The sequence below is a fragment of the Fukomys damarensis genome, unplaced genomic scaffold (genome assembly GCF_012274545.1).
Source record: "Fukomys damarensis isolate Sample0158 unplaced genomic scaffold, DMR_v1.0_HiC HiC_scaffold_28, whole genome shotgun sequence".
NCBI lineage: Eukaryota > Metazoa > Chordata > Mammalia > Rodentia > Bathyergidae > Fukomys > Fukomys damarensis.
Genome location: NW_022900940.1, coordinates 10,046,520 through 10,070,318, shown reverse-complemented (window position 1 = coordinate 10,070,318; position 23,799 = coordinate 10,046,520). Strand labels below are relative to the sequence as shown.

The window sequence follows — 23,799 nt, the reverse complement described above, 5'->3', positions numbered from 1 at the left end:
TCAGGTAAAGATAAAAGAAATCTGCTATGTTAACTCAGAAAATTTGCTTTTCTAATGAAAGAGAAGGACATAGTCAGTTAAGGACTTCCCTCTTCTGCCCTGAGTATAAATTTGACTTTTGTAGCTATAACAGTCATTTTGAAACCACATATCTTCAAGATTGAAGGACAGTTACAGATAATAACATTGGGCTGACTGGACAGCCATCATCTCTGTTGTTAAGGCAAACCATGCTTTCTTAAATCTCTGTAAATTATAATATTTCTTAGATTTATGTAATGGAAAGCATTCCTTCTGCTGGTGTCTGTAGCTGAAAATATTCCTGATGGATCCCTCTTGAGTAATACTCTAAACTTCAAGCTAGAATCAGCTGGGAGGAGCCTCTTCTGATTTGGATGCACCCAATGCTATGATCTTCTCCCAGTGTTAATGCATTGCCTGTGCAGAATAGTAATCACCACTTTCAATTTTGTAAAAAGCTAATTTAGAAATTCCTCATTATATTAAGAGAAAGCACTTTATAATTTACAGAAAAATTTAGTTCAAATCAAAGTTTGCTAAAAGGTCATTTTTAATTTTTTGGTTATAAATGTGTGACTTACCTAATACTCTCAGTTCTGCATTAGCATAAATTATCTGATATTTGTTTTCTGCAGCACACTGGTAGACACCAGAATCTGACACATTCAGCATCATTATGGTGAGTGTCCCATTTTCTATTTGAATTCTCTCCTAATAAAGAAAAAGTCAAAGAGAAGTGAATCTATGGTAATATGAACATTCTTTTAATCCAAATATATTATTCAACCTTTGCAAATACATATGAGATCTGTATGTCAGTATATTACTGTATGATCCTAAAAAGCTTTCCAAAGTTTAAAAAGTAAAAATATACTTACTGCAATTTTAATGGTAGAATATTTTATATTATCCCACTTCTGTGAAAACTGGCACTTTGCATAGAATAAGTTATAATTTTCAGAAATATGGTGTGCAAAATAATGGTGAACACTAAAACATTTAAGGTTTTCCAAATTACATGGCTGATAATATTATCATGGATATCATAATTAGGATATTACTTTGGCTTTCTAACATAAGGTCTTAAAACAACTTAAAAAGTGATGAATTTACAATTTGCTAGTTAAGCCCTAAGTTGGAAAAGAATCTTTCTTTTGTACTGGCTACCACAAAGAGTGCTTCAATAGCCAAAATCTATGACAGAGTTTCTTTCAGAAATACAATTTAGATTGTACATATTAAATAATAGTATTTCCAGCTACCTGTTACAGTTCCTGAAGGATGATGCATGAAAAAAAAATGGCTCATATAGGAACTGACTCAATAAATTTTAGCTATGATGATGAAGAAGATGATGACAATTATAATGGCATTTAAATGTGGATTGAGCTCTAACTAGCTCTGTGACCATGTGTAAGTTGTCTTCTTTACCCTTACTTGAAAAACGGGGATTTTTTTTTTTGGGGGGGATACTGGGGATAGAACTGGGGACTTTGCACTTGCTAGGAAGGCAGCAAAACAACTGAGCTAAATCCCCGGCCCTAAATAGGGGCAGTATTAATAGGTACTTTGTTTAAAGTTTGTGTAAAGATTAAATAAGTATGCGGTTCCTTTTGTCAGTCATACTAAGCAGTCCCTCAAAATGAGCTGTTACTATCAATTATTGTTATTATCTTTAGGACAGTTGACTTAGAGAAGGTGAGATTTTAATATCAATATAGCTGCTTACCTCTGAGTTGAGGCGTTCACCATTCTTTAGCCATGTGTACCAAGGCTTTGGTTTTCCACTAGCTTTGCATTCCCAATATAAATTGTCATAGATAGAGAGGTAGGTATTTTGGATTTTTTGTTCCCACTCTGGAGGGGCTGTCTCAAAATAAAAGGTCAGGGTAACTGGTGAAGCAATTATCCAAGACATTAGACTAGGTTTCAGGGTCCCTAGAAGTCAGGACAAAGTTAACTGGCTTCAGATAAGCTGCACGCACAAGATTTGAGGGAGGAGACATGGAGAAGCTTCACTGTGAAGTGACAGATCCTGTTGCGAACACCATCAGGTATTTGGCTTAAGGGAGATGCTTGTTATCTGTCATTTCACTGCAAGTGTATAGCAACTTGGAAGTTGTGGGAAAAGGTGAAAACATAGAACAGAGCCAGAGAGTAATTCCACACTAGACAGGAGTACATGGGTCAATTTAGAAAACACAGAAGAAATTTAAACCTTTTGAGTGCAAAATTTCCCTTAATTATACATGGTCTGAATTAGCAAAACATAAGTATATCCACATCCAAAATAATTATAAAGCAATAGTTTTACCTATGAATGAAATATGAACACCAATATTTTCTAGAATGTTAATCCAACACTTTTTTTTTCCAGTACTTGGAATTGAACTCAAGACCTAGCCTTGCCAGGCAGGCACAGTGCCACTGAGCTACCTCCACTGTCCCAATGTTTTCTTGACTCAACAAGGAATAAAACTTTTGGAGCTATATACAAACTCAGTACCTAAATTTAAATCTGAGCATGAAACTTTAAAAATTTAGTTTCTAAATGTAAAGTTCTGAATAGTTCTGATGAAAATAACAAGTGGCATAACTGAAGGAAAATATGGTGGGATTTACTATCATTCCTGTAGATGGGGTGCAAAGTAAATGTTTTCAGATGAATATCTCTTTCATAAGAAATGCCTGGATAAGCTAATTAAACCCTCTCCTTTATTAAATTTTGTCCTTGTATATTAAAGAGTGTATGAGTCTTCCCTCGGAATCTCTGGCTATGATTAGCTAGATATTTTACATGTGTAATTGCAATTAATGTGATTTATAGTGGTTTTTGCAGTGATATAAGATAACCTACTCCAGAGGACATGCTTAGAAAATAAAGAAACCAAAATTGAATCTTGAAAGCACGGGCCCTAGGCTGTGCTCTGGATATTTATTGGGGAATGCTACTCTAAAGGGAAAGCATCAGGGAATAAAGGACAGTCCATCTGGAAAAGTCAAAGCAAGATGAGTTCTAGAGTTGGCCATCAACATGGGTCATTTTTACTCCATCCCAAGAAAACTTCTACACATTCTCAGGAAAGGAAAGGAAACATTTACTCATTGATTCCTGTCTGCAATCAAACAGGGTTAGTGTTTGCATAAACTACTAGCACATAAGTTTGCATGTGCAAAAGTACTGAATAGGTTCTTGAAGGAGCAAAAGAAAACCAACCAGAGGTACTTGTACCTGAGACAAGACTCTTTTAGACTATACTTGTAAAATATAGTGCTGAGCCAGCTTCTATAATAGTTGTTTGAGTAAGGGGCAGGCCAAGTGGAAGTGAAATGATGTTCAGTATAAAACACAAGTTTGTCTGGCTCCCACACTTCTTTTACTGTAACACCTGCCTCTGCTAAGGCAGAAGGCCCTTCAGGGACTCAGTTAGCAGACAGAAGAAATTAGGAAGTTTCTTGGTAGTGAGAACTTACCCCAGGATTATTGCCTATGGAAATCATTATGACTTCCAGTTACAGAATCTGCATATTGCAGCGTTTGAGACAGACCCAGGGCAAGACTTGGAATGACACAGAGTATCAATGAAGTTACATTTTTTTTCTGCATATAATTAGTAACATTTTAAAATTTGGGCATATTTTTCAAAAACTCACCTAGTATATGTTTGACCTAGGATAAAAATGCATGTTCATATAAAATTTCAGTAGTTGAACGAGTTTTAAAATCAATTTTTTCTGCTTAATGCAATACATGCAACATGAAAACATATCCATTTATTTAGTGTGCATATCTTTTGAAAACTTAACATTCTGAGAAGTGAAGTTTTAACTCTTCAACCATATAGGAAACACACAGGAAAAAGTATCTCCTGTACTAAAAATAAAACTCCAGAGACTACTTTTAAAAGTTAAAAGACAAAATGTGGAGTTATTTTGTATTACTTGTTTCTGAATTGCAACTTAAGCAACATAATGAAACCAAGCTTTTCCGAGTTTATTTTTCAGATGTTTATTCAACTCAGTTAACTGGGCCACCTCTCCATTCACTTTGGCAGTCTTTTAATCTATGACTGGGAAATACAGTGATTATTTTATTTCCATTTATTTAATTATTCCTCCATAAGGACTTTATGGAATCCCTAAATGGCTAATTAGATCATGGTGAGACAGGGTGAGAATGGATTTGAACTACCAAGTTGGAGGCTACGGGACAGTGGAAGACCGTTAAAGGATTTTTTTTTTCTTTTATTGAGTTTATTGGTACATTTTAGGTATACAGTATGATTGCATTCATTATTGGGATCTTGTACCTTTATATGACAGGACGTGGTTCTCATTTTTTCCCCTTGTCCCTGCCCTCCCTCCACCCCCTTCTCCCCTCCCCGTTTACAAACACTTTATTTACAATTTTTCATTTTGTCATTTTTTTTTCTTTTCCCTTATAACCTTTCCTCTACCCTTCCCACTTTCCCTACACCTTTAGCGCTTTTCTTCCTATTTCACATGGTCAATTAACCCTTAAATGATTTGATCTTGGACTTGACGATCATTATCTGTGAGATCTTGTTCTACTCATCAAAAGTCTCTTACAATAGTATCAGTGAAAATTATACCTAAAAATTACTGTCAGAATTGCATAAATTAATATTTATAAAATTCTGTATAAATTAATAGTTTCTGGATCAATGTAGAATAAAGTACTGTATTACTGATTTCGAGTTTATAGATAACCTTGTGTTCAGGTTCATTTCTTGGTTGTATCTTTGTCGACTAAATAAAAAATGAAAAATATTTATTAAGGGAATGTAGCCAAAGCCTTCAATATCTATATTCTAAAGAATTTTCTTTAAAAAGTAAGTACCATTAAAAATATTTTTGTCTTAGTAAACATTGATAAAACTGTCAGAAAATAATCAGTAGGAAATCATATTCTATATATAATAGTAATTTTCATTTCATATTAAAAGTGGAAATTCTAAAAGGAATGAAAATCAATGTAGCTAATGTACAAAATGTTATCTCCACAGGACACTTAATCTGCATTAGTATGATGTAATTGTAATCCACTTAACATTTTTTGTCTTTTTTTAAAGCAATTATTGTATGTAATAAGTTTATTATTGATTACAAGCATGTTGCATAAGAAAATAATTTTGACCATATATAGAGTTTTAGAATGTTACATAGTGCAGAGTTACTGAATTTACCAAAGATATTAAGGATACAATATTATAACAGAGCCCAAATTTTTGATAATGCTGAGGTATGTTTTATGGTTTAGTTGATATTAAAAAAAAGAAAAGAAATTTCAAGCAAGCATGCATTGTGACCTGGATGAAAGAAGACACTAAGACAGTTTTTTGGATAATTTGTGCACTTATCATCATGTTTCAGTTAATGAGAAATTCTGGCAACTGTGGCAGACTGTTGCTTTAATAAGGTAATGATGTTATTTTTCTATTATCTTCCTATAGGCAGGCAAAGCCTGAAAACAGGAAACAAAAATTTCAAATCACCTTTCAGCATATTTATCCTATTACTTTCCTCCTTCATTCATAAATTCTACTCAGCATCATAATTAATATTGTCATAGACTATTTTTGAATGTTTTTTGGGAAATATACTGGAATCCATGCTACCTCGTATTATAAACTCTTATGACTTTAACACAATAATGCTGGTATTTTCCAGGCAAATATAATAAACAATAGCACACATAGACCATGCTGAAATTAAAGTCATATTTATAGATAGTCATTCTTTCCTGCCAATTGTTTTATTGAGCATTCAGCCTGAAAATGTTGTCTTCCTATTTTATCATGCCACTTTTCTACAACATGCTGATGACTTCCACTATTTATTCTAACGAATATTACCAACTATTTCATACATTTTTTGAAATTCTATCTGCTTACCATAGAAAATGAGTTGACCCTTAGCAAGGTTTCTTCCTCGAAGGTTGCCTGCAAGGCACTCATAGAAGCCTTCATCCTCTTGTTGAAAGTTCGGGATTTCAAGGATAGCTTGGGATTTGCTGTACTTGATTTTCCCTGGCAATGGGCTTCCATCCAACCTTCTCCAACTAATATCAGGGACTGGACTAAACAGTTATGCCTCATTAGAATAGATGGTGGTGTAGTCTTTATGTCAGCAGGATAAAATAAGAACGTCCTTAAAAATAACTTTCAAGAACAATAATTTGATTATATAATAACAGGTTTTCAGATCATACAGTCACTCATCATTCACTCATTCAGTCATTTATTTTAAACTTGATAAAGCACTTGCCATGTAGAAGTCAGTTTACTATGTTCAGGGAATATATTTGTGAATGAAAGAGGCATGGTCTCTGCCCTCATGTTGCCTATAGACCAGTGGAGAAACATGCCATAAATAAAGTAAAAACAAAAACATTTATAAATCTTGATAACTAAAACAAAGGAAATAGAATGCAGCGATCCTAATTAAATTATCAATTTAAATGTAGCCATCAAAGAAATTTCTTGAGAGAATGTGATGTTTAAGACTAAGCAGGTCTATAGATACTATAGATTTTAAGGCAAAACATTGATTCCTCTGTGGTTAGACTGGTATCAATAGGTAAGTAAAAATATAGAGGTTGGCTCCTTGTGAGCTTGATTGGCTCCATGATCCTCAAAACAATCTCTACAAACTATTATAAAAAAGATACAGCAATAAAATAAAATGGATTTATATTTAGATCTGCTTAAAGGATTTATAGATATAGTACTTTTATTTAGAAATATTTAGGCTAGTATGTCATATCTAATATTTTCAGTTTTAAATGAATATCTTTTAATATAGTAATATAAAATGTTATATGAAATCATGTATTTAACAATAAGGTATAATTTTTTAAAATCCCTGATGTAAAAGACCTCAAATTACAAGTAGAAGGAAATATAGACTATAAGTACATTTAGAATAGGAAGCCATTCACTAGTAAACTAATTATTTATAAAGTAAATGTCCAGACTCTACATGAACATGTCTTGTACTGTCAAACACTCTTCATTCTTTATAAATTGTCAAACAGTTTACATATTTCAACTCTACATTTTAAATTAATATGAATAATGATAATAAGTCCTTTTGAAAGTCAAAGTGTAAGCCTTATAGAAGAAGCAGGATTTTTTTCAAGTCTTTGAAAGTAATGTAAGAGAATTATCCTATCATATGCATTGTGGTTGACATAAAAGATGAGCAGAGTTTTAACAATAAACAACTAGGAAAGTAAGAGGCTTCCGGTAAAGCAGGGAAACTGATGAAGCTCTAGACATTTTTATTGGTAAAACATTGTGATTGTCCTATGTATATCAATAAAACCTAGAAAATCATATCATGCTTACACTTACTTGTCAGAAAACGTGATTCAAATAGGATTTCAGTCATCTAATTGTCTCAAAATTAGCATGTTCTTATATCTGTATCTTGAATTTTGTTAAATACCAAATAAACTACTTACTTTCCTAAATTTGGTTTTTGCCCTTTTAAAAAGCCTTGAAACGCCACATATTTAGATAGAAATTTTAGTAAATCGGTATATTCCACACAACAATTAATCTCAGGGAAGTGTTTTTTTAATTCATTTTATGATATACTTAACCATTAAAAATGAGATCCCCAGAAAAAAATTTATTTAGATAGAAAAACATTCACAAAACCTAATAAATTTCATCATGTGAGGTTTTACTCCACATATACATTGATACATATATGGTATTACATACATTGCACATGTGAGCATATTGAATTTGTCATCTCTGGATCATTGGGACATGAATGACTTTTATTGTCCTTTTTGCTTACTTGGGCTTCCCTTGAATTTCCTACAATAAACATGCATTACCTGTCTAATAAAGTTTTTCTAAAAAATAATTTACAGAAAGAAAAAATAGAAGCTCTGATACTTGTCTAAACTCATGATCCTTTGTTTTATATGACAGTGTAATCCGAAGGCTTATGACAAATTCATATAAAATACCCATCTACCTGAAGAAGCCTCTAACCAGAAGCATTCACCTACGAGCAAAAAGTGAAGATTATTTTCCCCAAAGTTATATATTAGTGTTTTATGTTGATTGCAAATGTAGAAGTCACTTTTTCGCATTACTAAAAATCTAACTAAATTTTTAAAAATGACAACAGTTTATAGTATGTGTCAGGTACTGCACATGTGTATAATATGTATATGTGATTTTATTTACTTTTCCTGTAGCTAAACAGGCAGAGCTGGGCTGGTTTTTCATGCTTCCTTACCTCACAAACTAGATACTTAATCACAAGGCAATACTGACCCCTCTCTGCTATTAAAAGACCATTGTATTTTGGTCTAAGTATTTATAGTTTTACAAAAGTGGGAGCCATTTTAAGGGACCCGACTTTGTGCAGTCAAAAAGAGTTAAGTTCAAAGAATTCCAACCTCCCTGCAAAAAGAACTCAGTGATAATCCTCAGAGGATAAGCACTTCTTCTTCGGTGGGAAAAAAAGGAAGAAGTACCTTTGATACACTATTCCAATAAAGTAGTATAGCAAAATGCTCAAGGCTCCTCTCCTACCCTTCTAAACCTATATGCACCCCAGGCCCACATGTGCTTTCAGCATAGATGGCCTATGCCTACAGCTTTTCCTCGGAAAGGGAGAACAGACAGTGTCTAGCAATACACATGCCGCAGGAAAATATTCACTAATAAACTGATCACTTGTTAAATAAATACCCAATCTATTTAGGGGATGGTGGGCACAGATACTCCAGCTTTCTTCCCATCGGGGTTTTCTGAGTGGGATATCAACTTCAAGCTTCTGGTCATCAATTTACCAGCAAAGGGAGAACATTTTGAAAAGCAAATCTAACACAGAAGAAACTTGGAATTGCTCACATGTACCCAGGTCAGGTTATGTTAAATACAAAAAGCAAAAAAAAAATTACACTAAACTACACTGAACCAAAACTAGAACTAACCAAAGCAAAATCAGAAATCAAACAAATAAAAAAAATCTCCCTTTGAATAATTCAGTTTATGAATATATTCTCTCTGTGTCCTAAAAACATTTGAATCATTTCTCTACTATTCTCCACCAAAAAGGCACTTTCAGATTCTGAAGGCCTCTGCTGAATTAGTAGCTAGGTTAGTTTCTATCTATGTGATTGAATTATATGGTATGATGGATTCCTTTTTATATTACATTTAATGTTCTAGATATTTTAGAATCCTCACAGCAACCAAGCCATCAAGGATAATGACTCAAAAGTTAAAAATTCTTATGTTAACAAAATAACTAATGAGTGAAAAAGAAGCAGTTTTATAAAATTTCACAATTACTAATTAGATGTCCTAATTTTCTTCAGATATTACATAATTGCTGTACTCTATATGAATGACACGATTATCACGGGTAAGTAAGATATGGAATTTGAGCAAATAAATTTAAAAGAGAGAGTTTTAAAATATATGCATTTTAATGAATAGCCTCCACTTTATCTTGGAACTTCTTATTGGACAGACACTAAATGAAGTACTTAAGATTTCATATATTCTCTCTTATTTGAATCTCTTCCCAATTGATTAAGTATATGGGAAGAACTAGAATCCATGAAAATGAAATGGTTTTAGTAGCGGATTTAAAATTTTAATTCAAGATGATTTTTCTAAGACATACCATTCAGTGTAAATAAAAATAATTAGTGACTATGGTAAAGTTATAGCACAGGAGTGTAATACTATTTATGGATTGATTAAATAAATGCACATCCAATGTTTAGCTATATACTGTGGTACAAAATGAGCATTTACATTTTATAAGCATTTCATTCTGAATTTTTTTCACAGAATAGATTAATAACAGTACATAATTTATAGGCTTACTATGGAGATGAAACGAGATAACCTGTGCCGTGTATTTAATACACTGTGTAGCACATATTAAGCAATATGTTTTCATAGAGAAATATATATATATATATATATATATTTCTCTATGAAAACATGTGTTTTTTCCCTCTGTTAATGTCTCCATATGCTTAGGCAATACAAATTGATTTATAATCATTCAAAAAGTAAAATAAGACTTCCATTGTAACAATGAAACGGCCACAGATACTTGCATAGACATTGCTCAAAGTAAATTTTCTACATCCCATCACTTAATGTATGGGTCATGACCCCTTCTCCTAGTAGTAATGTTCATGTCTGCATGATCAGGGCAGGGATCTCTCAGGTGAGACATGGCATACTTTGCTGCGGGAGACCTTTTTTTCAACCTGGCTAATCATCCCAGAACCACTGCGGTAGGAAGAATTAAGACTATTACCCCCCAAAATGAAATTCTGTGTTAAAAAGCTAGATATTTAAAAATAGTATTAATAACCATTAATTGAGTGTTTACTATGTACCAGGCAGTGACAGATGGCTTCCATGTGTCATCTGAGTTAAATACTCAGTTGGCAGCTTCTAGCAATGCTAATTATCTTTTCAGAATGATACTCACGTTTAGGCAGTTAATTTCTACTAAATTATTACCTGTCAATTCTTCTCTACTCGGAGTTCCAGAACAGGCTAATTTATTGTTCTCTATCTTCTAATTCTTTTGAGTCACCACCCGTTCAATTATAAGCACTAGTTGACTTCCTCCTCCAGTGGCTAGGTTCCATCTAGTTTATCCATGTTGATGACCATGGTAATATATTTTACACTGACAGTTCATTTTGGTTTTAAAAAAAGATTTATTTAAAATCAAACTCAACATATTAATCACACCAGAAATGCCATGGAGCAAGAGGGAGTCTTGAAGAGGACTTTTAATGGAGATTATGATTAGATTGAACACTGTCATATTATAGAGTCAAAATAACAGCGACATTAGGGGAGGAGGTGTGAAGGGAGGTCGGGGTAAGGGGAAAAAATGAGAATCAAGACTTGTCATATGGAGGTACAAGATCCCAACAATGAATGTAACTGTACTGTATCCCTAAAATGAACCAATAAACTCAATTAAAGCTGAAAAAAACGACACTGACATTATTGCTCTTACTACAGAGATCACTGATTTCCCTTTGTGCTCTAAGTCGCCATTCCTTCTTTTCTTTTTTTTATTTTAAATAATTCAAGCTTGGATGCAAATCTTAATAAAGAATACCAATGCAAAGAGTTCTATCACCCAGAATTTCCTCAGATCATGGATGAGAAATTCCTGAACATTGTATTTCAAAATGAGCATTGCAAAAGCTTTGTCTTACTGTGTTCCTATTTTCTAAATCAGTTGCCTGTAATGTGAGTTTTTACAGTTGTGAAATGAAACTAGATGATAAAAGCAAAGTTTTTTCTTTGTTCCTTTTTCCCCATTCTGGTTTTGTGTTTCTTAAATAAGCATTGCCATAAATATGGACTCAGTCCATTCTCGCGTGTCATTATGTTTTCACAGAGTGAGCATCCTATTAATTTTATCTGAAGACAGAGAATACATTTGTTAACTATCTGGCCTAGTTCAACCTGAATTGGAAGTTAAATTAAAGCTCTCCATACACTAGTAAGAAAGGTGCTTCAGTTCTATACTTTTAGTCCATAAATAGAATTTTCATTACTAGTGATGTTTGAGAAAGCTAATATTTCTCTGCTGGATTTCTTAAACCTCATTATCCACAGCTTAAATCCAGGCCCTCCTAAATTTTGAACTAGAGATTAGTACAGACAACCAGTTTCCAATACTGCTTGCATTTGGGATTACTCTTAACTGCAATCTCATTTCCAAAAATCCTGTCAGTGGCCATTTTCAATTCAGACTAAGGCAGAATAACAAAACCAGCACCGAATGTCTTTTTAAGATTTTTCAGGTAATTTTGTTAACTGTTTTCATTTCCCTAATTTGAAATGCTCACCCAAAGAGTTTGGAATGTAAGGTTGTTATAATATGGATAAATTCATGAGTTATCTAGAAAAGAAATTTCAGTATTATGGAAAGAGGGAACTTTTTATAAAAAGAGTGATCTAAGTGCAACGATTCTGTTCCACTAATCATTGCTCATTTACACTAAATGTGTCCTCTCAAAATGCATCTTAACCCCTGAGAGGATGGGAGTAGAAGGTAGGGTCTTTGCCTGGTGACTAATATATAAAGGTTGAGCTCTCATGATGGGATTAGTTCCTTTCTGTAAGAAATATAAAGGAGCATATGGAGAACATACCTAGGATGTTAGTATTTCTGAAACAGAACAGGACATTACCAGATACTGATTCTACACTTGACTGTGGACATTCCAGCTTTCAAAATTGTGAGAAATACATTTTTAGCTTAAAAATCATATAGTCTGTGGTATTTTATTTGGCACCCTGACTGCACTAAGACAATATCCACATCAGTTTTGTTTTTGTTTTTTATGGAGAGGCAAGTATGGCTAAAACCTCTACAAACTGTGAGCTAAATAAACTTTTCCTCCCTTAACTTTCGAGTACTGAGTATTTTGTCTCAGCAACAAAAAAGTTACTAATACAGAGACCATTCTACAAAAATCAGAATTTTATTGCCAATTTTTCCTCCTTTGGATTTAAGTAAAATGAGCACCAATTTATGCATTAACCATAAACTACACTCCATCATTTTATTTTATAGTAGAAGTGCACATCATACTACATTTGGCAGCTTTTTAAAGCTTTTCCATAATTTCATTAATAATGCTAACCATAATTAAACACTTTACTCTTAGAGAGAAATAAAATTTACCCAAGGTAGAAAGGGATCCAGTGTCCTATGTTACCTCAAATTTACATAACATGAACTATCTCAATTCATAAACACAAACTTTCACTTTAAAAAAATGAAAATAATATGCTAATATTTGATCATTCTTTCATTATTTTATCTTATATGTATAGATTACCTATTGGGCCCTGTATTAAGTGCTTCAGTGAAACTACATAATAACACAATTAAAAATTCAAGGAGGGTTGTTAACATTTAGAGATGAATAGATGGAGACTAGGATAGTTTGGTAAAAATGCCTGACAATGCAGGATAAATGTAAAAAATAATTTCAGCCTTAGTTTGTCTCTTGATAGACATTGGACTCTAAACAACCAGGCCTGGTTCTCTAAACAACTATGAAACCTTATTGGGGTCCATAACACATGCTTAGTAATATGCAGTTTACCTAATGAACCACTGTGTTTTGAAACCAATAGACAAAAGCTCTTTTTTTTACAAGGAGAAGAGGATAAAATTATGCAGTTTTTGGTTTTTTTAATTTTGTTTAAAAGATACGGACTCCCAGTTTTGGTAAAGGCTCAAAGGTGAGTTTCAAATTTAGTAAGAAAATAAGAAAAATAGTAACTTTTTTTTTTTGGTTCAGCTCATTTCTAAAGGAAGAAAACAAGGAAAATAGTAACTTGGGGGGTGGGCTCAGCTCATTTCTAACTTAAGATTTGAAATCTTTCTTTCCTGATCCTGCCATTTATGAAGAAGTCTTTTGAGAAAGTTGGTGACAGATTGGGATGAAAGGGATAAATAGTTGCTTCCGGAAGAATATATATTCTTCCTGGGTTATTTTTAGAACTTTTAAATTAATTCAAATTTATAAATAGCATTGTAAAACTTCAATTTATGCTTTTTGGAGAAAAATAGGAATGTGCAATGTTAGATTTAGAGTATATATGTATAATTAAAAGGGTCTACACACAGAATAAGTCTGGGATCTTTGAAAGCAACTGAATCTCTCCTGAGGGATATTTGGCAAGATATTTGAGAACTTGGTATTTTATGTTCCCTTTGTCAGTAATAACAATTTTCTAAAAATGTGCCAAAGAAGTTTGTATGACTGTGAGGAAAACAAAATCACGAGAATATTCACAATATCACTGTACATGATACAAAAAATAGAAAACAGAGGAAACGAAATGTTGACTGAAACTCTACACTGTGTTAGAATAAACCGTCATTACATATGAGAACAAAGAGAACTATTGAATGACCTGAGGGTATGCCCAGAGTATATTTTAAAAATTTAAAAAATGAACATACAAAGGAATTGTATGCATTGTATTTAAATAAAACAAAACAATGCACTAGAAGACTATATGCAATACATCCAAATGATATACTGAGGGTAGTTAGTTACCCTCTGGTGGAGGAATTAAGTGTAAAGCTAATCTTTCTTTTTATTTGCTCAGCTTTAGAATTTCTTAAATAATTTTTTGAATTACTTTTAGAATTTCCTTACAGGAACATGTGTGACTTTAGCGGTAATAATAAAAAAAAATTACAACAACACAACCTCACTAAGCAGGTTTTTGTTAAGTTTTGCTTTGTTTGAAAAACAAAAGCCAACAGAACAGGTATTAGTCCACTTGCTACCCTCTTTTCCCTATGAGTTTTCATCACATATTGACTCCTGGTTTTCTCGGTTATTTTGGCAGTATGAAAAGGACTTTAATATTTTGTAACACTCCTTTTCCAAATTGGCTTTTGTTCCACACACTGATGTAAAAACCATCTGTACACTCAGTCCCTGGCTTTTGGCATTAGTCTGTTCCTTGGTTTCAACCCCACCCCATCTTCCTTGTTCTACTTCTTATAGAAGTCTACACTAGCCTCCTCTCATCACCAGGGGACACATTACAAGACCATCCACTGTACTTATAACTTCAAATAGTACCACAATTTACACTCACTTTCTCTTCCTATATATACATGCCTAGGATTAAAGTTAATGTATAAACTGCTGTATACACAGCAAGGGATTAATAATACCTAGTATTACAATAAAACAATTTTAATAACAATTATGTAAATGTGATATTTTCTCTTTTCCCTTACAATCTTTATATTTATTTCTAGAATTCTCCATTGAATTTTTCAGACCACAAGTGGACATGAATAATTTGGAATAATTTGGGGGTTAAATTTAATTGTGTCAACTTGACTGGTTGGAAGCCATCTGAGGGCTTAGTAAATCACACTTCTGTGTATCCTTGCAGATCATGGAGGCATGGTCATTGGTATTAAATATCATTCCTGTCTTTTGTTTCTAGCAATGCTTTTATATTCTTCACAACAGCTATGATCTAAGCATCTTTGTTGTGGTATGTCCTTCTGCCATGATGATTCTGCCTTGAAGTCAGGCCATCATAGACTGAATCCCTGAAACTATTAGGCAAATTAAACCGCTCTTCCTTTATGTCGTGGGTACTGGGTATTGAGGCCCAGCCATGGGAAAGTGACTAATATAGAAAACTGAAACTCAGTGAAGTTCTGCTGTTGGATAAGGGGAGATCATGATACTTCAACTGAAAAATATTTCTCAAAGATAAAGGGAATCAAGGGATGGAGGGAAGTAGGACAGAAGGGAGGCATAGGGTAGAAAAAAAGAAAAGAAACTGGGATGTGTTATGTACATGTACCAATTCCAAACAAGGAATGTAAACATATGTACTGCAAACATGTACAAACAAAGGAAAGCCTCAAGTGATGGGTTGAAGATGGAATGAGAGAAAGGAAATGGGATTAAAAATATAAATTAAGCTGTGTTAAGAACATGAACCAATTTCCCACAAGGAATGTAACTATTATGTGATAATAAGCTAAAATTTTTTAAAAGTATCTTTGATTGAAAACAGGAACACAACAGAGAAAACCAATTAAAATAAGTGTATTCTTTGAAAACATCAGTAAAATTGACAAATCTCTAACTAGGCTAGGAAAGAAAAAAGACCAAAAAAGACAGATGACAAAAATTAGAAATAAAAAAGATGTCAACATTACTGATTTCATGAACATTAAAGTGTATAAATACAATGAATTAATTATTGAAAATTATAACATCAAAATTTTCACCAGGAAAAATAGATAATCTAAATAGAGCTATAGGGCTGGGGATTTAGCTCAGTGGTTCAGTGGCCTGCCTTGCAAGCACAAGGACCCGAGTTCAATCCCCGGTACCAAAAAATAAAGCAAGCAAGCAAGCTATAATTATTAAGGAAATTGAGTAAAGAATCAATAATCTTTAAGAACAGAAAGTATCAGTCCCAAATGATCTCTGGAGAATTCTATATACACACCGGGGAGAAATAGTAATTTTCCTATACTCTCTTTTAAAAAGTTGAATTGGAGAGAATAATTCGTAATTAATTTGATGAAACCAGCATTATCATAATAGCAAAACAAATATGGATATTTTAAAAATGGAAAAATACAAAGCACTGTTGCTCAATAAATAAATGAAAAAAATACTCAAAAATATTAGCAACTTGAATTCAATGATTCTTAAAGGATTTAAATGCTACAATCAGGCAAAATTTATTCCAGATGTGAAGATCAAATAAATACTTCAAAATTTGAAATCTGCAACTCAGTCAAACAAAAATATTCCTATCATATTAATTGACACCCCCAATTATCAGGCAATGTTCAACACCCACTCTTAAAAGCTTCAGCAAACTAGGAATAGATGGGAAGTTTCTTAACTTGGTAAAGAATATCCATGAAAAGTGTACAGCTAACATGCTTGCTAAGAAACTGATGCTTTTACACTAACCTAGAGATAGAAAAGCAAGGACACTTCCTGTCACCACCTATAGGCAACACTGTGTTAAAAATCTTAGTGCAGTAACATAAGAAAATGAAAACAAATGTTTATACATTAGAAAGGAGGAAACAAAACTATTGTTGTTTGTAGAGGACAATGTAAAAATTTCAAAGACTCAATAAAATATAATTCTAGAACTAATACGTAATTAGTGAAAGGAAATAGGCTGTGAGGTTAATATGATGAAGTTCATTACTTTACACTAGCAAAGTCAATCAGAATTTTAATAATTTAATAATTAAAAAATTTTAATAAAAATGCAATTTTTATTTTAAAAAATTGAAATCTTTAGGCTTAAATCTGACACATGTACAGAGCCTGTATGAAGAAAAATTAAAAAAAAACTTTCATGAAAGTAATTTTAAAAGTTCTAATTAAATTGAAAATATATATTATCTTCAGGAATTGAAAGAATCATTATGGGTTCCATAGTGTAATTGTGAGCACTCTGGACTCTGAAAGAATCATTATTAATATGTCACTTTTTTCCAGTTTGATCAGAATGCTCAGTTTGATCACAGCCAAAATCCAGGGAATTTATTTTGTGGAGATAGATACAACTATTTTAAAGTTTGTATGAGAATGTAAGACAACAAAGCAAAACAAAAAATAGTCAATACACTACTAAGGACAACAAACTTAGAATACTGACTTCAAGACTTATTACTGTACTGATTATGTCTATGTAGTAATGCAAAAAGAATAAATGATTCAACAGAAGTGATTCCAGAAACAGACTTACAGAAATATACTCAACATATCTTTGACAAAGGGGCAAAGACAAGGTAACAGAGAAAGTTCACATTCTCAGCAGATGCTAAAAAATTGGATATCCACATGCTATGAAAGTAATCTAGTTATAAGGTCTCACAAAAAGTGAAGCAAAATAGATCAGAGACAAAAATATAAAATACAAAACTTTAAAAGTTCTAGAAGGGGACAAAGGAGAAAAATCTATGTAACTTTAGCTAGGGTGATGATTTGTTACATTTAACATTGAAAGCAAGGTCTATTGAACAAGAAAATAAAATTAATTAAACACAATTAAAATTAAACATGTTCTCGTCAAGGATGCTACTCCGAAAATGCAAAGACAAGCCATACACTGGGAGCAAATACTCCAAGAACACCTATCTCAAAATCATTTGTATCTGAATTAACAAAAACTCTTAAATCTCAACAATAATTAAATAAATACCCCAAATAAAATGTGGGGAAAATATCGGAACAGCCACCTTTCAAAAGAAGATAAATAGATGTGAAATAAGCATTAGATGTACAACAACTATTTAACTAGAGAATTTCAAATTAAAACAGTGGGGCTGGGGATTTAGCTCAGCAGTTCGGTGGCCTGCCTTGCAAGCGCAAGGACCCGAGTTCAATCCCCGGTACCCCCACCCCCAAAAAACCTCCAAACAAAAATCAAATTAAAACAGCAATGAAATACTACTACACACTTTTTAGACTGGCTGAAAAGTCTTTAAAAGAATCAAATGCTAGTGTGCTGTAAAGAATGACAGGGATTCTCATTTATTTGTGGTTTGAATACAATGTGGCACACTACTGTTATAGCTGAGATTTACTAATCATCGAATGAAGACCACTAGGATCCGTCTCATAGTAGATTGCAGTCAGAGACAATAGTAAGACTGTGTCTACTTCTCCATATAATATAGACAGATAGTTAAAAATAGAAACATTATGACGTGTAGATAATGGGCAGTATATGCACACGTATTTCTTTGCTCTGTCATCTGAAAGTGACTTAATGAAGGCTGCTCCAGCAGAGAAGAGGACCGATATCTAGCACCCAGATGTTGGTGTGTAACATTATCCCAAATTTTAAAAAGGATGGATGACTGGGATAGTATTTCTCTAACACTAGAGTAGGAAATGGAGGATGCGCCTCAACTGTCTTGTAGTTGCAGGAAATAAGTGCTAACACACACACACACACACACACACACACAATATTCCACACATTGATGAGGGTGTAACAAAGGGCAAAAGAACTAACTCAACCAGTTCCCAATTGTAAAAGCTATAGCAATTTGGGCAGCAAAATGAATAAAGCAGTATTAGATTATGCAAGTCAGTACTGATATAAATCAATTACTCAAAATTAAATACAACGGGAGTTAAATGACCAGTATCTCAGGCAGAATTCTAAATAATGTGCACTAATACCCTACAGGAGGTGAAGTACAACTCTCCTCCACTTGTTAACTAAAACCACATGTGTATAGCTCCTTTTAAAGAATCGGTACAGGAAGAAACAAAAGGACTGTACATAAAGAATCCTAGCAAAATTGACTTCTACCAGGTAATTGGCCAGCATCGGCAGTCATAAATTATATCAATAAAACTGTAACCATAGTATAATTTAATATAAATGACATTTTGCTACTGCATTCTTTCTCCTCAAAACCTGTAACCACAGTCTAATTAGAACAAAATAAATGAGACAAATTTTTACTGAGGGACATTCTACAATAAAACTTACTACCTCTCCTTAAAACAGTCAAGGTCAAATATGTCCAAGTTTAACATAGTGTTAGAGCCAAAAGGAACCTACCTAATTCAATATTCAATGTTAAGTGGTGTGGTACGGGATCCTGAGACATGAGGTATGTCCAGGGATAATACGCAATGGTTCACTAATGGTTCAGTCCTTGCCAAGCATGCATGAGGCCCTGGGTTCAACACCCAGTGCAAAAGGGGAAAATGCATCAGGTAAAAAACCAAAAACAAGAAAATCTGAATAAAGTACAAACTTTAGTTAATAACAATTCATCAGTATTAATAAATTAATTGTAACAAATGTACCCTATTAAGGTAAAATGGTAATAGGAAAACCATGTATGGATTTATAGGATCATTTTAAGTAATACTTTTGAAACTATTATTATTAAAAATCTCTTATTTCTCAGATTTATAAAACACCATCATAAATAATAGCCTAAACTTTGTACTTCCAAAGGAAACTGAGAGCATTCCTGTACAGTCTCAATTTAACAAAGGGCAGCAACAGAAAGAAAGATAATCAGTAAAGTACCCACACTGAGGATTCATGAATCTTCCTCCACTGAAAAGCTGAAAGGAAAGAGCTGATCGAAGAGAAAAGTGTGATCGTACACTGTTGTAATCAGTTTTATTTTCATTACCCTGTAGCTCTCTGGAGCTTTATGCCATCTTTACTTCCTCAGAGCCTAGTGGCCGTTCTGCAGAGAAGAACTCCTGAATGACTAAATGAAGGAATTATTGATGAATGCCAATTTAAGAATGCTTGGTGGCCAATTTGCCCAGAGTGAGTAATGGTATGTCAACAATCAACAATCCTTACAAAGACTGAGCATAAACACTTTACATGATAAGTCCATTGTTCTGGGAAAGTTCCTGAGGATTATGTTAGCAAAAATGTATTATACAGGAATCATAACCTTCCCTCACTTCTATGCCTTTTCATCTCCTCAGCCAAAGACGCTTCAATCATTCTTGAAATTAATAAATCAATTATTATTGACAGATTGCTTATTGAGATGGAGGAGTTCTCACACGTGAATTTAACAGTATCTGCTCTCCTGCAATGATCCTGCTATATCTAGCTATCAATCAATTAATCAATCTACTTTTGCCTTTATTATGAATATAAGAACCTGACCAATACTACCCAGCTATTTATAGGGAACTGAGAACTTAAACCCTGATCTTTAAAATTCAAACCTATACTCTTTAGAGAACACCATGCTGGCTTTAAGTCCTAATAAATCCACAAATCAATTATTCATTGCTAGAGTGAGTACACATATATCTGCAAATTTGTGGGGAGTTAGTGTTGCTTTTCAATGTATGAATAACGGACTTGAAGATTTTAGTTCTTAGATTTGCTGGCTTTGTCAACAGACATGAGTTTTCTATAAAATTCATTAAAAAACTTTGCCAAACAAAATTTTCAGTTAAAATTAAAGTTAACTTTCAAAAACCTAAAGATTGGGTTTCAGTATAAACTTTGGCATAAATGGAAGAACTATGCCTGGAAGATACTCGGTTTCCTGTTCATTCAATGAGGGGAAGAAAAGAAAAAAAATTAGATATTGAGATTGGAAGTGATTAAATACTGGATAGATTAACAAACAAAACTACTTGTTAAAGGTCTGAAAAAGCTCAGGGCACCTAACAATTTAAAAATGCTACTGTCATCCTAAATGAACTAAGGAGACTTACTGTAGAATAACAACAATTATGTCCATATATGGAAGGAGAAAAACAGACCCCAAAAAGAGGTCTGCTGTCATCCTAAAGTTCTGGAGCACCTAAAAGCATTGTGGTTAGACTGATAATTTATTGTCTGACATTAATAGCCAGGCTGAGCATCACCTGCTCAATAAATTAGAAAAAAATCAATGAGATATACGTGGACACTTAATTAGTGTTCTCTGTGTGAAGTTTCAGAACACTGAATGCAGCAACTGATTTTATTTATATTTCAGGGCATGACAACAAAGTTACTAAATCAAGAATTTTTAAAGCAAATATGTTTGCCTTTTTACAAAAGTATCAGAGGAGATTTATAGGTAACATAAGTTGAATCACTAAATGCAAAGGCTCGTATTTTCTCCAAAAGAGACATACAGATCTATCATTCAATCCTACATTTGCATGGCACCTGTTCCTGCAGCTTCTCCGGGTATTTCACAATGCAGTTAATTTGCAGCTGAGATAATTAAGAGTCATCCATATTTAATAAATGAGGAAAAGCTGAGAGCTGATCATGTGATCATATCAGCTTTCACACACCCACACATAGAAACTGAGTTGCATAACCCAAAAGTCAGTAATCATGGTTCAGGTAGGTATTTGTTTAATGGTTCTATACTCATGTGAGCTTCTGTGGTTTAAGAGGGTTTGATGCCATGACTAAACACTGCAATGAACCTCTCCCTAGATCTTTCCATCTAGCATCCTATTATTTTGGTTGTGGGGATAAAATTACACTTTCTCAGTTATTTAAAAAGAACTAAGATGATTAAGGTCAATATGAAACAGAACTTTTTGAAATGGTATAAACTAGCATCATCACACAAAAGAGTAGGGTTTAGCCTCTTCGTTGGCTCAGGTTTGTTTTTTTTTTTTTAAATACTCATTTTCTCTTATTAAAATATAACTTGAATTTTTAAAAGTTTATATTTGGAATTTTGTCACTTTTCACATATAAAATTAAATCCTTATTGCTGAAGTGTTAGTCATTAGCAGTTGGTATACACATGAAATACATCCATAATTCTATTCTGAAAGGTAATTATTAACATTTTGCTGAAAATTTCAAGCCTTTTTCAAATAAAATATCTACATAATTAAGATCCATACTGTTTCTGCATATGGGGCATTCAGTCATAATATTAAAATGGTAATTAGATATGAATAAACTATTATGAGATTGAAGCTTGAAGTCAGAATCCCTGAGAGATAGATTTAAATCCCAGATCTACAATTTATACTAGTTGAGTCACTTAGTTTCTCTACACCTGACTGTATTTACATTCAAAATGAACATGAACAAATATATCTGGTCTCTGGATATGGAGGAAAAATTAGGACTGTACTTAGGTCCCTGCTGGAAACAGGACACAACATATACATAAGGAAAAGTAGTTATTTTTCTAGTAATTTAGCAACTGAGAGTATAAAATTGGATCCTGAGAAGAGAGGAATAAATGAATTAAGCTTTGTAGCCTTTGTTATCTATGTAGAAGTGCTTTCCAGATGAGGAAATGAGGAAAGAAGACATAGATGGTAAAGGACCGTTTCAGGAGTAGAGAAGACAAAAGTCAGAATTTGGGGAAAATAAAATGACTAGAACTAAAGAGCAGAGTGTAAGAAAACTGCCACTACAAAATGAACCTGATCCAGAGATCTGCACAGAAGTGATGTCACACAAGACCAGGCAAAGACAAATTTTCAGAGCTCACATAGGGTTGGAAGATATTACACTCCTACTATAAAAAAGAACGCAGAATTAATGAACATTTGGATAATCAGTAGGGAGACTCATAATAAATTAGTCTTAAAGTTTACTATGTTACTACTCTTAGGAAGCTTAATCATAAGCTACAGAAAAATCAAGTAGATTCACATTAATTTAACTATTAGAATAAAGTCCAATCTTTATGTAAGTACATTATAACACAGTATTCAATAGCATAAGACTTATGATGTTTATTATGAGACCTAAAATAGCTAGAAATATGAACAAGCTCATAAAAATGAGAATTGTGACTTGAAGAAGTAGTCAATTAGAAACAGACTCACAAATGACTGACCTAACAGAATTAGCAAACAAGAACTGTCACAGAATCCATAGGGATCTTGCATAATAGCAAGGAATTAAGAGTTGAAATAATTGTAAACCTCACAGTTTACTTCAGAAGTTGCCTGTAGGGAAACTCAAAGAAGCTAGCTATAGATGACAAAAAACAAAGAGATGAGAAAGTCTGATCCTTGACATAAGAACTATAGCACATATTAAGCACAGCCTAACTCCTACCCAAATGAACACTAAACTTCACCCTAAAAATACTTTCACCTCAGTTCCTTGTATTAAATACATCACCTAGATATCTACAAAACCTAATAAGGATGCCAATGCTACAGTCTGAATAGACAAATTAATGGTCAGCACCAGATGCAAACATAACAAAAGTTTTGAAATATCAACTGAAAATTTATAATTAAGTTAAATTTTCAGGCATTGTAACTTAAAATCATGATGATTAATATGTGAAAAAACTGTAATGAAAACAGAGAACAAAATACAAAAACTGATGGACAAAGATAGGAACCCTAAGGATCAAAAGGAAATCCTAGAAATAAAATACACTGGAGTATAAATGAAGAATGCCTCTGGTGCACTCAGCAGTAGACTGAACATGGCCAGGGAAAGAATAAATAATTGAAAAGCAGTCTTAATAGAATTTTTCAAACAAATACAAATACGAAAAAGAATATTATAAAGAATGATCAGAATATATAAATGCTGGGGGTAATTAGAAATGACACAAAAGATATGCAAAGGGAATACCATTGGTAAAAGAAAAACAAAGTTGAATAAAGGCAATATTTTCTGTAATGTCCAACATTTTTATGAAATTAATTGCAGACATCAAGGTATAGATACTTCTAAGCTC

The 23,799-nt window shown here is 33.0% G+C and overlaps 1 protein-coding gene across 7 annotated transcripts in view; it reads right to left on the bottom strand.

Annotated features, from left to right (window-relative positions):
* Cntn6 (contactin 6) overlaps positions 1–23,799 on the bottom strand; it is a 291,448-nt gene that overhangs the window by 73,783 nt on the left and 193,866 nt on the right. For 4 of the 7 annotated variants that reach the window (XM_033757030.1, XM_033757032.1, XM_033757033.1 and 1 more), the window contains 3 exons: positions 5,937–6,121; positions 1,751–1,887; positions 603–732 (listed from right to left, as the gene is read on the bottom strand). In XM_033757030.1, coding sequence (XP_033612921.1) covers positions 603–732; positions 1,751–1,887; positions 5,937–6,121 — 452 coding nt within the window. Of the gene's footprint in view, positions 1–602; positions 733–1,750; positions 1,892–5,936; positions 6,122–23,799 lie in introns of all 7 variants that reach the window. The other 3 variants (XM_033757035.1, XM_033757036.1, XM_033757034.1) reach the window with 2 other exon arrangements.